Below are 13,866 nucleotides of genomic sequence, written 5' to 3' on the forward strand. Positions count from 1 at the left end.
CCGGACCCGCCCCCCCGGCCCGCCCCGCGCAGCGCCCGGCTGCGGCTCCGCAGCGCGAAGATGGCGACGCGGGTGTGCGGGAACCCGGCGCTGCGGCGCCTGCTGCGGGGACCCTGCGTGGCCCGGAGCGGAGCCCGGTGAGACCCGCGGCCCCGGGGCTAGCACCCCCTTCTCCCCCCCGGCCATGGTGCCGTGCGCCCCCCGCGGGGTCCTCCCCGGCGCCCCCGCACCCCGGTCCCTTGCCCCCAGTATCCCGTCCCCAGTGTACATCCCCGTCCCATCCCCGCACGTGGCCCTCCCCGGCGCCCCCGCACTCCCAACTTGTCCATCCCTGGCATCCCCATACCCATGTTCCCTGCCCCCCAAGTATGTCCATCCCTGGCACCCGTGTACCGAGAACCCCAGCCCCCTGTCTTCCAACGAGGCCAGCCCCAGCGCCCCCTACCTCACAGCCCCATCTTCTAGTCCCTTGTACTCCTATTCTCTGGGGCCCTTCACCTCACCTGCCTAGCCCCTGGGCTCCCCTTAGGTTTGGCCTCTGCCCCACGGAGCGTCCACCCGCCCCACGTACCGCCATCGCCTCGGGCGCCCCGTAGGGCCCTCCCCATGGCACCCCTGCAGCTCCCTGTCCTCACCCTCCCCACGGCTCCCGCCTGCCACCCCTCTCCCCTCATCAGCACCACTGGGCCCTTCTCCCCTCACTCTGCCCCCTGTGGTCCCTGTCCCTCCCCATCCCCGCCCCGCACCCTGTGGTCTCTCCCCTCCACCGCTGTGACCTTTGGTTCCCCCCATTCTGTGGTCTCTCCCTTCCATCACTGTGACCTTTGGTTCCCCCCCCAACCGATGGACTCTCCCCTCCATCCCTATGATCTTTGGTTCCCCCCATTCTGTGGTCTCTCCCCTCCATCGCTATGACCTTTGGTTCCCCCCCCCATTCTGTGGTCTCTCCCCTCCATCGCTATGACCTTTGGTTCCCCCCCCATCCGATGGACTCTCCCCTCCATCACTGTGACCTTTGGTCCCCCCCCCAACCAGTGGACTCTCCCTTCCATCCCTATGACTTTTGGTCCCCCCCCCCCATTCTGTGGTCTCTCCCCTCCATGGCTGTGATCTTTGGTCACCTCCCCCCATCATGACCCACACCATCTCCCCCCTCCCCCCCCCGCACCCTGTGGGCTCTCTCGGTTGCCCTGGATAAGTGGGGTGGGCGTGTGGAAGAGCGATGGAGGGGGCCCAGAGCCCGGGGGGGGGGGTGACATGTTCAGGCGGCATGTGGCAGGAGGAAGGGCTGTTTACCTTTCTCTCCCTGGTTAATGGCTTACTAGAGACTTCCGAGCTGGGCAAAGGTCTTGCGAGGCTCAGACGGTGGATGTGGCATCTCTGCTGACCTCCCTGGGAGGCACAGAGGGGGCAGGAGGGATCTGTGTCTGCCTCAGTTCCCCTCCCTCCCCCCCTCCCCCCGCCTTCTCTGGGGAGTTTCTGGCCCTTCGGACTTTCCAAAGATGTCTGGAGGCAGCACCGTCTTCCTGAGCCTGCAGCCTGGCTCAGAGGCAGAGGGCAAGCCATGAACACTGAAACTGACCAGTGCTGAAACTGACCAGTGCTGAAACTGACCATCAAACTGACCAGTGCTGAAACTGACCAGTGCTGAAACTGACCAGTGCTGATTAGTGTTGACAAGTACTGAAACTGACCAGGCTGACCAGTGCTGACACTGACCAGTGCTGAAACTGACCAGTGCTGACCAGTGCTGACCAGGGGTGACCAGTGCTGAAACTGACCAGTGCTGAAACTGACCATCAAACTGACCAGTGCTGACCAGGGGTGACCAGTGCTGAAACTGACCAGGCTGACCAGTGCTGAAACTGACTAGTGCTAAAACTGACCATCAAACTGATCAGTGCTGACTAGTGCTGAAACTGACCAGTGCTGAAACTGACTAGTACTAAAACTTGACCATCAAACTGACCGGTGCTGACTAGTGCTGAAACTGACCAGTGCTGAAACTGACCAGGGGTGACCAGTGCTGAAACTGACCAGTGCTGACCAGTGCTGAAACTGACCAGTGCTGACAGTGACCATCAAACTGACCAGTGCTGAAACTGACCAGTGCTGAAACTGACCAGTGCTGACCAGGGTTGACAAGTACTGAACCTGACCATCAAACTGACCAGTGCTGAAACTCACCATGAAACTGACCACTGCTGCCTCTGATACAGGGAGCTCCCCAGGAATGGGGCTGGGGGCACTGGCTGCTAGCCCCGCCCCCACACTGTCGAATAGTCGTGTAACTGCTAAAATGTGAGGCTCTAGTGGCTGGGAGGTCGGAGATAGGCCGCCAGTCGTATTTGTTTCCTGGGTTTGATGTGACAGGTTTTTTGAGCCCGTGACAATCAATCTCTGTCTCGTTTTGATTGAGCCAAAGTGCTCGTTCTCCTCTCTGTGGCCCCAGGGAAACTGGCGAAGGCCACGAACCTCCGTGGTGTCACCGGGTGGGTTTGACAAAAGCCTCGAATCCCCCCTCTACCGTCTCCGCTCCTCCCTACACCTCGGCTGCCTTTGCTGGGGCTGACCTCTGTGCCTTCTTCCAGGGGATACGCCAAGGACCACGAGGGCAGCTGGTTCCGCTCGCTCTTCGTCCACAAAGTGGATCCCCGCAAGGATGCCCACTCCACGCTCTTGTCGAAGAAAGAGACCAGCAACCTCTACAAGATCCAGTGTGAGCTGCCCCTGCCCGGGGCTGCCCGTCCCCTTCCAGGCCACACGCTGCGTCGGCCAGGGGGTCTGGTCAGGGAGAGCCCTTTGGTTTATGAGCTTCCTACCAGCCAGGGGTGGGTGTTGAGCTCCGTCCCCAACCGTTCCCCACACTCACTTCACAGGGCACCTCACAGATGTTTGCTTTGTGGGGGTGTAGAGGGCTCATCTAGCGGGTCAGGAGGGACAATATCTGACTGGCCAATCACCCGGCTGGCCAGGGAAGTGCCTGCCAAGAGGGTAATAAACAGCCTCTCATCTTTTCCATCTCTGGGTGGATTTTTTCCACCCATGTGCGGAATAAATTTTGTGCTGTGCACTGAGGCCGGGGCAAATGTGCACCACCTGGAGACACACAAACCTTTGAGTGCTCTACGATTCAGCTGGGCAGTGCAGGAATGTGTCCTGAGCAGCCAACCGAGCGGCCAGATGCCTGCAGATCACTTTGCCCAGCTCCGGAAGATGTCCGGCGGTTTCCCTGGGGTTGATTTCTACCCTGCTGACCTGTCTCTTCGGTCTGTTTCCCTGCTGTAGTTCACAACGTGAAGCCGGAATGCCTGGACGCTTACAACAGCCTGACGTGAGTTCTCCTGCGGTGGGCGGAGCCTATGGCATGGTGGGCGGAGCCTGTAGTGCAGTGTTTCCTCAACTTGTTACGACCGAGGAACACCAAAGAATAATTTTTGTTTTGGGGAACACCGAGGATTTTTTTGTTGAGCGGGGGGGAAAAAAAAAAGCCCCCAGGGAAAAATTGTTGAGCCCAAAAAAAAAAAAAAAAAGGAGGCTTGCCCCTTTAAGGGCGGCCATTTTGAATTCTGTTCTTTCCGCGGAACACACTTTTAAGAAACGCTGCTATAGCGGGTTGATGATGAAGCTGTTCCTGTAGGGGCAGGAAGAAGAAGAGCCTTCTGGGTAAGGCACAGGACGGGGAGTCAGGATTCCTAGGTTCTGTGTCACTTTAGGCATATCACGTCGCCTTTCGGTGCCTCAGTTTCCCTCTCAACTAGAGGAGGAAATTCAGGCTCAGGAAAACTCTGCCTTTGGGGGCCAGCTGGGGCAGCCGCCCCATTGGCTGAGCAGCCCTCTGCCCCTTCCGCATCCCCTGCAGTGAGGAGGTGCTGCCCAAGCTGCACTCGGACCCCGATTACCCTTGCGACTTGGTGGGGAACTGGAACACATGGTACGGCGAGCAAGACCAGGCAGGTGAGCGGGCGGCCGCGGGCCGGGCCCCTGGGCCCTCGGGTGGGGTCTGCCTCGCCACGACCCCCAGGCCAGGCCTTGCTCTCTCGTTGCAGTGCACCTGTGGCGGTTCTCTGGCGGGTACCCGGCCCTCATGGACTGCATGAACAAACTGAAGCGGAACCAGGTACCCGGCGGCTCTCGGTAGCCCCTCCGGATCCCTCTGCTGCGGCATCTGCCCTCGCCCCTCCAGCGTGTCCTCTGACCTGAATGCTTAGGAAGACATTCAAACGCCAGCAGCCCGGGTGTCTCCGGGTGGTGCACATTGGCTCCTGCCTCGGTGCACGGCATAAAATTATTCCGCACGTGGATGGGAAACGTTAGCGGGAACCACGGGTCCTGGCCCAAGTTTGCCAGCTGGGGAGGGGCACCAGGGCATGTCTCCGGCTGGCAGCCCCCTGCCTCTCCTTCCCCTGGGATTTCCGCGCCCGGTTCCCGGTGACGGCTGCTCTTTGCAGGAGTACCTGGCGTTCCGCCAAGAGAGGAGTAAAATGCTGCTGTCCCGCCGCAACCAGCTGCTCCTGGAGTTCAGCTTCTGGAACGAGCCTTTGCCCCGGGCCGGACCCAACGTCTACGAGCTGAGGACGTACAAGCTAAAGGTGAGTCGCTCCCTCGGGAGCCGGGGGGCGGGGGGAGGATCGGGGGACAGGGGCAAGTCTCAGGCCCGGCTGGCTCCTGCAAGTCGACCCCGGAGGGCTCCGAACTGCGCCCGGGGGGATCTTGTCGCTAGTCGCTGGGAAGAAAAGCGCCCGCCGGGGGCTGGCAGCTCTCCTGGCAACAGGCCGCCGGGTCGTCCCTCCCCGCACGGCGACGCCTCGTCGCAGGAGTGAGATGCACGCCCCCGGTCAGTTACACACACACGCACACACGCCCCCTCACACACACGTCCATTCCCCGGTTAGTTACACACACACGCACACATGCCCCCTCACACACACGTCCATTCCCCGGTCAGTTACACACACACGCACACACGCCCCCTCACACACACATCCATTCCCCGGTTAGTTACACACACACACACGCACACACACCCCCTCACACACACGTCCATTCCCCGGTCAGTTACACACACACGCCCACACGCCCCCTCACTCACACGTCCATTCCCCGGTCAGTTACACACACACACGCACACACGCCCCCTCACACACACGTCCATTCCCCGGTCAGTTACACACACACGCACACACGCCCCCTCACTCACACGTCCATTCCCCGGTCAGTTACACACACACACGCACACACGCCCCCTCACACACACGTCCATTCCCCGGTCAGTTACACACACACGCACACACGCCCCCTCACACACACGTCCATTCCCCGGTTAGTTACACACACACGCACACATGCCCCCTCACACACACGTCCATTCCCCGGTTAGTTACACACACGTCCATTCCCCGGTCAGTTACACACACACACGCACACACGCCCCCTCACACACACGTCCATTCCCCGGTCAGTTACACACACACACGCACACACGCCCCCTCACACACACGTCCATTCCCCGGTCAGTTACACACACACACGCACACACGCCCCCTCACACACACGTCCATTCCCCGGTCAGTTACACACACACGCACACACGCCCCCTCACACACACGTCCATTCCCCGGTCAGTTACACACACACATGCACACACGCCCCCTCACACACACGTCCATTCCCCGGTCAGTTACACACACACACGCACACACGCCCCCTCACACACACGTCCATTCCCCGGTCAGTTACACGCACACGCACACACGCCCCCTCACACACACGTCCATTCCCCGGTCAGTTACACACACACGCACACACACCCCCTCACACACACGTCCATTCCCTGGTCAGTTACACACACACGCCCACACACACACACCCCACTTCCATTCCCCGGTCAGTTACACACACACACACACACACCACTTCCATTCCCCGGTCAGTTACACACACACACACACACACACTCTCTCTCTCTCTCTCTCTCTCTCTCCCATTCCCTGGTCAGTTACACACACACACCCCACGTCCATGCCCAGTCAGTTACACACACACACACACACACACACACACCACTTCCATTCCCCAGTCAGTTACACACACACACACACACACCACTTCCATTGCCCGGTCAGTTACACACACACACACACACACACCACTTCCATTCCCCAGTCAGTTACACACACACACACACACACCACTTCCATTCCCCGGTCAGTTACACACACACACACACACACACACTCCCATTCCCTGGTCAGTTACACACACACCCCCACTTCCATTCCCAGTCAGTTACACACACACACACACACACACACACACCACTTCCATTCCCCAGTCAGTTACACACACACACACACACACCACTTCCATTCCCCGGTCAGTTACACACACACACACACACACACCACTTCCATTCCCCAGTCAGTTACACACACACACACACACCACTTCCATTCCCCAGTCAGTTACACACACACACACACACACCACTTCCATTCCCCGGTCAGTTACACACACACACACACACACACACTCCCATTCCCTGGTCAGTTACACACACACCCCCACTTCCATTCCCAGTCAGTTACACACACACACACACACACACCACTTCCATTCCCAGTCAGTTACACACACACACACACACACACACACACACACACTCCCATTCCCTGGTCAGTTACACACACACACACACACACACACACACACACTCCCATTCCCTGGTCAGTTACACACACACACACACACGCACACACACACACTCCCATTCCCTGGTCAGTTACACACACACGCACACACACACACACACACTCCCATTCCCTGGTCAGTTACACACACACGCACACACACACACGCACACACACACACTCCCATTCCCTGGTCAGTTACACACACACACACACACACACACACACACACACACACACACGCACACACCCATTCCCTGGTCAGTGGGCTCTGCCACTCGCTGTCCTTCTGCCCTCTCCCTGCCGCTGCGGCTCTGCTCCACGCCAGCCAAGGCCCCGCTCACGTGGCGTCCGTGTCTCCCGCCCCTGGTGGCCGCGTGCCCCACTCGGGGGCGCTTGGGTCCCGTCCGGTTCCCTTGTGGCCCCGCCCCCTGGCCACACCCACTTAAATTCCGTCTCTTTGTTTCCAGCCGGGGACGATGATCGAGTGGGGGAACAACTGGTAAGCACCCTGCCTTCCGGCCGCCTTGTATTCCTGTCCGGCCGAAGGAGCCGATTTTATCCAGGGCCGTGCCGAGTGCAAACCACGCCCGGATCTCCCCGGGTCGTAACGTCCCCGTGATCGCTCCAAAGAGCAAGGTCTCCGGGTCGTTCGCTGGAAACGCCGGCTCCGCGTGCAGCGGCCGGCGACAAAGCCGACCGGATGAGAGGAACCGTTCCAAAACGGGAAGAGAATAAGACCGAGACTGTCGTACCACCGCCGTGTAAATCCAGGAGACGCCCCCAGCTTGAATCCGGCGCCCAGACGTGGCCGCCTCATCCCGCCCAAGATCTCTCGGCGCTGGAACAGGTCCAGAAAAGGGGCAACCGAAATGATTCAGGGTTTGGAACGGGGGCCCGTAGGAAGAGCGATGAAAAAGACGGGGAGGTTTCCGCTTGGAAAAGAGGAGACTAAGGGGGGATAGGAGAGAGGGCTATAAGATCGTGCCGGGTGGGGGAAAAGTTGTCGGCGTCTTCCCGCAATCTAAGGACGCACGACGAAATGAACAGGCAGCAGGTTTCAAGCACAAGGGTGGTTTTCTTCAACCTGTGGAACTCCTCGCCGCAGGACGTGGCGCAGGGCCAGGACTTGCACAGAGTCCCAAAAAGAGCGGAATAGACGGACGAGGGCGGTTTTCCTCACGCTGCGTGGAGTGCCGTCCACCTGTGGAACTCCTCGCCACAGGACGTGGTGCAGGCCAGGACTTGCACAGAGTCCCAAGAAGAGCGAAATAGACGGACGAGGGCGGTTTTCCTCACGCTGCGTTGAGTGCCGTCCACCTGTGGAACTCCTCGCCACAGGACGTGGCGCAGGGCCAGGACTTGCACAGAGTCCCAAAAAGAGCGGAATAGACGGACGAGGGCGGTTTTCCTCACGCTGCGTGGAGTGCCGTCCACCTGTGGAACTCCTCGCCACAGGACGTGGCGCAGGCCAGGACTTGCACAGAGTCCCAAAAAGAGCGGAATAGACGGACGAGGGCGGTTTTCCTCACGCTGCGTTGAGTGCCGTCCACCTGTGGAACTCCTCGCCACAGGACGTGGCACAGGCCAGGACTTGCACAGAGTCCCAAAAAGAGCGGAATAGACGGACGAGGGTGGTTTTCCTCACGCTGCGATGAGTGCCGTCCACCTGTGGAACTCCTCGCCACAGGACGTGGCACAGGCCAGGACTTGCACAGAGTCCCAAGAAGAGCGAAATAGACGGACGAGGGCGGTTTTCCTCACGCTGCGTTGAGTGCCGTCCACCTGTGGAACTCCTCGCCACAGGACGTGGCGCAGGCCAGGACTTGCACAGAGTCCCAAAAAGAGCGGAATAGACGGACGAGGGCGGTTTTCCTCACGCTGCGTGGAGTGCCGTCCACCTGTGGAACTCCTCGCCACAGGACGTGGCGCAGGGCCAGGACTTGCACAGAGTCCCAAAAAGAGCGGAATAGACGGACGAGGGCGGTTTTCCTCACGCTGCGATGAGTGCCGTCCACCTGTGGAACTCCTCGCCACAGGACGTGGCGCAGGCCAGGACTTGCACAGAGTCCCAAAAAGAGCGGAATAGACGGACGAGGGTGGTTTTCCTCAGGCTGCGTGGAGTGCCGTCCACCTGTGGAACTCCTCGCCACAGGACGTGGCGCAGGCCAGGACTTGCACAGAGTCCCAAAAAGAGCGGAATAGATCGACGAGGTCCATCAATGGCCATTAGCCAGGAGTGGGAGGAATGGTGTCTCTCGCCTCAGTTTCTCTGATAGAGGAAGGATTATGTGAGGATTCCCTGTTGTGATGCGGCTGGTATCGGCCACTGTCGGAAGACAGGACCCCCTGGGCGGGATGGACGGTTGGTCTGGCCCAGCCTGGCTGTTCGTACGTTCTAATATATTCAAAAGGAAAAAAAAAAATTCCCCTCGTGTGTTCAGCCCTGCCTTCGGGAAAGCCCAGAGGAAAATCTCTTCCCGGAAATACGTCCCGGCCTCGTGAATATAACGACACGTATTCCGGGTACCGTACAAGAACGAGGAGTCACCCAGTGAAATGAAGAGGCAGCGGGGTTTCAGACAAACCCAAGGACGGTTTTCGGCACGCGGCGCCCTGTTAACCTGTGGAACTCCTCGCCAGAGGATGTGGCGTTGGCCGCTGTCGGCAGACAGGACCCTGGGCTGGCTGGACGGTTGTTCCTAACGGTGCCAGCTGATCACGTCTCTCCACTGTGTCTGCCAGGGCTCGGGCGATCAAGCACCGGCAGGAAAACGAGGAGGCCGTGGGCGGGTTCTTCTCCCAGATCGGGGAGCTGTACGTGGTGCACCACCTCTGGGGTAGGTAGCTTTGGAGTCGTGAGTCCTCGTTTTCTCGGCCCCCCCCCCCCTTTGAGCACACTTTGCCCCCCCCAGGCTGTTCCAAAAGGCAGATTTTAATTGCCGGCCTGTGCGCTAGGGGGGGAAAAAAAATTCCATCCTCAATTTTCCTCCTCGGTCTCGCTGTGTGTGGTTTTTAACAATGTCCGCGTCCTTGGGGCCGTTCATCTGGAAGGGAAACTGAGGCACGGCATGTGGCGCCCCCCCCGGAGTAGGAATGCGCCCCCCCCGCCCGCCTCCACCCCCCCCCCCCAGATGTTTCTCCTTCCAGCCTACAGGGACCTGCACTCCCGCGAGGAGACGAGGAACGCGGCTTGGAGGAAGCGGGGCTGGGACGAGAACGTGTACTACACCGGTGAGTGCCGGTCGAGGCGCGATCCGCGCTCAAACCCGCATGCGCCAGGGCTGACGGGCCGCTTCGGTCAGGCAGGAAATCCTCCGCGCGTGTTTCTCGGGGTGGTGCCCATCGGTTCCTGCCTCGGCGCGCGGGACAAAATTTATTCCGCACCGGGGGCGGGAAAACCGGAGTGGGGACGCTGGCGATGGGACCGTCCCTGGGATCCCGGCGCGGTGACCTTTGTTCCTTTCGATTGCAGTCCCCTTGGTCCGCAACATGGAGTCTCGGATCATGATCCCCCTGAAGATCTCCCCCCTCCAGTGACCCCCGGCAGGGGGCCAGGCTCTGCTGGGAGCATGGGGGGCTGCTGCCGTGGGGTGGCCGCTGGGGGCTGACACACGGGACCAGCGCACCCCTGCCCCGACGCCTGCACCCCCGTCCCCTGCCCTGATGTCTGCACCCCCACATCTGCCCCGACATCTGCACCCCCGTCCCCTGCCCTGATGTCTGCACCCCCACGGCTGCCCCGACGCCTGCACCCCCCGTCCCCTGCCCTGATGTCTGCACCCCCACATCTGCCCTGACGCCTGCACCCCCGTCCCCTGCCCTGATGTCTGCACCCCCACATCTGCCCCGATGCCTGCACCCCCATCCCCTGCCCTGATGTCTGCACCCCCACATCTGACTCCAACTCCTGCACCCCCGTTCCCTGCCCCAATGCCTGCACCCCCACATCTGACCCGACTCCTGCACTCCCATCCCCTGCCCCGATGCCTGCACCCCCACATCCCCCGACTCCTGCACCCCCGTTTCCTGCCCCAATGCCTGCACCCCCACATCTGCCCCGACTCCTGCACCCCCGTTCCCTGCCCCAATGCCTGCACCCCCACATCTGACCTGACTCCTGAACCCCCAATATCTCCTGCCCCAACTCCTGCACCCCCCATATCTGCCCCGACTCCTGCACTCCCATCCCCTGCCCCAATGCCTGCACCCTCCACATCTGCCCCGACTCCTGCAACCCCGTCCCCTGCCCCACCTCCTGCCCCCCCACATCTGTCCCGACTCCTGCACCCACCACACTCCTTGCCCTGAGACCCCTGCACCCCCACATCCTCTGCTCTGAGACCCCCGCACTCCATCCCACATTGACATTTCTTACAGGTACCGCCCTGACCCCCCGCCTATGGCAGTACCTATAAGAAGCGGCTGTTACTTTCACCCCCGGCCAGGGCCCTCTTTTGTAGGGAGGAGTCTGCCGGAAAGAGGCGGGAGGCCCCAATGTCTTTCCCCTTCACCCTCCCAGCGCCAATTCCCCGGCCGTGCCGGTGCCACGGTCTGGATCTAGCTGCTGCCGCCTGCTATGGGGCTGGGAAGGCCCCATGGCTGAGAGAGGTGGGGGTGGAGGGCCGGAGACAGAGGAGGGATTGAGTCCTAGGCTCGAAGCTGGCCGCCTTCACCCGGGAGCCACGGTAGCTCTGCACACACGAGACGCCACCTCCCCGGACGGCAGGGGAGCGGCGGAAGCCGGTCTGTGGCTAGAGACTCCTCAGCCGCGGCCGCCGGGTAGCCAGGACTTCCGCGGCCCGGTGCCAATTGGATCCGAGAGAGTCTAGCCCGAAGGAGCAAGCGGTGCCGGTTTTCCTGCGCCTTTCCGACAGGCGGCAGTTCCTCGTCGGCGCTGTTGATCCGACTGACGCTTCACGGCGACGCGGCAACCCCCGCCAAGGGCCTGTGTCGGGTGCGACGCGTTTTCCTTCCCGGGAACTTGTAACCGTCCAATCGCAAAGTAAAGATTCGGCTGCCGGCCTCGTGCGCTCTCGTTGTGCGTCTCGGGGCGTGGGGCGGGAGCTCTGTGGACAGACAGTCCGGGAATCAGGCTGTGAAGGCCAAACTTTTCCCCTCCGCGGGGGCTCGCTGAGTTGTGATCGTAAAGCCGCCGGCGTGGCTCACACGCTTCTTCCTCGCTCAGGACGGCCCCGCCCACACCCTCTGTCCGCCGCTCCCACAATCGAAAAACGAGAGGTCACCAATGCAATGAATACGCAGCTGGTGGCAAACAAACCAAAGGAATGAGGAGTCCTGTGGCACCTTGTAGACCAACAGATTTATCACAGCATAAGCTTTTGTGGGCAAAAACCCACTTCGTCAGACGCATGGAGTGCAAATTCCAAAGGGAGGTTTTTATATATATATATATATAAATACACACACAAACACACAAACACACACCCCTTACATTCGTCAGACGCATGGAGTGCAAATTCCAAAGGGAGGTTTTTATATATATATATAAATACACACACAAACACACAAACACACACCCCTTACATTCGTCAGACGCATGGAGTGCAAATTCCAAAGGGAGGTTTTTATATATATATAAATACACACACAAACACACAAACACACACCCCTTACATTCGTCAGACGCATGGAGTGCAAATTCCAAAGGGAGGTTTTTATATATATATATAAATACACACACAAACACACAAACGGACACACACACACACACACCCCTTACATTCGTCAGACGCACGGAGTGCAAATTCCAAAGGGAGGTTTTTATATATATATAAATACACACACAAACACACAAACACACACCCCTTACATTCGTCAGACGCATGGAGTGCAAATTCCAAAGGGAGGTTTATATATATATATATATATAAATACACACACAAACACACAAACAAACACACACCCCTTACACCTGCCTCTGGACCACGATTCTGACGAAGTGGCTCTTAGATTTATCGGCGCATAATATTTGTGGGCAAAAACCCACTTCGTCAGATGCACGGAGTGCAAATTCCAAAGGGAGGTTTATATATATATATAAATACACACACAAACACACAAACACACACCCCTTACATTCGTCAGACGCATGGAGTGCAAATTCCAAAGGGAGGTTTTTATATATATATAAATACACACACAAACACACAAACACACACCCCTTACATTCGTCAGACGCATGGAGTGCAAATTCCAAAGGGAGGTTTTTATATATATATATAAATACACACACAAACACACAAACACACACCCCTTACATTCGTCAGACGCACGGAGTGCAAATTCCAAAGGGAGGTTTTTATATATATATATAAATACACACACAAACACACAAACACACACCCCTTACATTCGTCAGACGCATGGAGTGCAAATTCCAAAGGGAGGTTTTTATATATATATAAATACACACACAAACACACAAACACACACCCCTTACATTCGTCAGACGCATGGAGTGCAAATTCCAAAGGGAGGTTTATATATATATATAAATACACACACAAACACACAAACACACACCCCTTACATTCGTCAGACGCACGGAGTGCAAATTCCAAAGGGAGGTTTATATATATATATGTATATAAATACACACACACACACACACACACCCCTTACATTCGTCAGATGCACGGAGTGCAAATTCCAAAGGGAGGTTTATATATATATATATAAATACACACACAAACACACAAACACACACCCCTTACATTCGTCAGACGCATGGAGTGCAAATTCCAAAGGGAGGTTTATATATATATATATATAAATACACACACAAACACACAAACACAAACACACACACACACACACACACCCCTTACACCTGCCTCTGGACCACGATTCTGACGAAGTGGCTCTTAGATTTATCGGCGCTTAATCTTTCGTGGGCAAAAACCCACTTCGTCAGATGCACGGTCCAGAGGCAGGTGTAAGGGGTGTGGCGCGGGACGCCGTTCCTACGCACCCCGACTGACAGCCATTGCTGGCCCTCACCTCCGTGAATCTAGCCAGCTCTGTTTTTGAGCTCTGTTCAAGTCCTGGCCGTCGCCGCGCCCTGTGGCGAGGAGTTCCGCAGGTGGTGCGCTGAGCGAAGGGAAACGGCCTTTGGATTCCAGTGTCCGAGGGGGTCGCCGGGTTCGTCTGAATC

At 58.3% G+C, this 13,866-nt stretch overlaps 1 protein-coding gene across 1 annotated transcript; it reads left to right on the forward strand.

The window, feature by feature from the left end:
* On the forward strand, window positions 1-11,714 carry NIPSNAP1 (nipsnap homolog 1). The gene is made up of 10 exons (XM_075916984.2): window positions 1-137; window positions 2,592-2,719; window positions 3,289-3,334; window positions 3,863-3,957; window positions 4,050-4,120; window positions 4,452-4,592; window positions 7,160-7,191; window positions 9,435-9,529; window positions 9,840-9,923; window positions 10,165-11,714. The coding sequence occupies exons 1-10, from the start codon at window positions 61-63 to the stop codon at window positions 10,227-10,229; spliced, it is 834 nt and encodes a 277-aa protein (XP_075773099.1). The 5' UTR covers window positions 1-60; the 3' UTR covers window positions 10,230-11,714.
* Window positions 11,715-13,866: the final 2,152 nt, after the last annotated feature.

The sequence above is a fragment of the Pelodiscus sinensis genome, chromosome Z, assembly GCF_052426305.1.
Source record: "Pelodiscus sinensis isolate ZL-2025 chromosome Z, ASM5242630v1, whole genome shotgun sequence".
Classification (NCBI taxonomy): domain Eukaryota; kingdom Metazoa; phylum Chordata; order Testudines; family Trionychidae; genus Pelodiscus; species Pelodiscus sinensis.

Excerpts from the sequence above, each read along its gene's own strand:
- NIPSNAP1 (XM_075916984.2), top strand. The coding sequence starts at position 61 with ATGGCGACGCGGGTGTGCGGGAACCCGGCGCTGCGGCGCCTGCTGCGG. Across the intron at positions 3,958-4,049 it reads CGGCGAGCAAGACCAGGCAG|TGCACCTGTGGCGGTTCTCT; the intron begins GTGAGCGGGCGG and ends CTCTCGTTGCAG. Across the intron at positions 7,192-9,434 it reads ATCGAGTGGGGGAACAACTG|GGCTCGGGCGATCAAGCACC; the intron begins GTAAGCACCCTG and ends TGTGTCTGCCAG.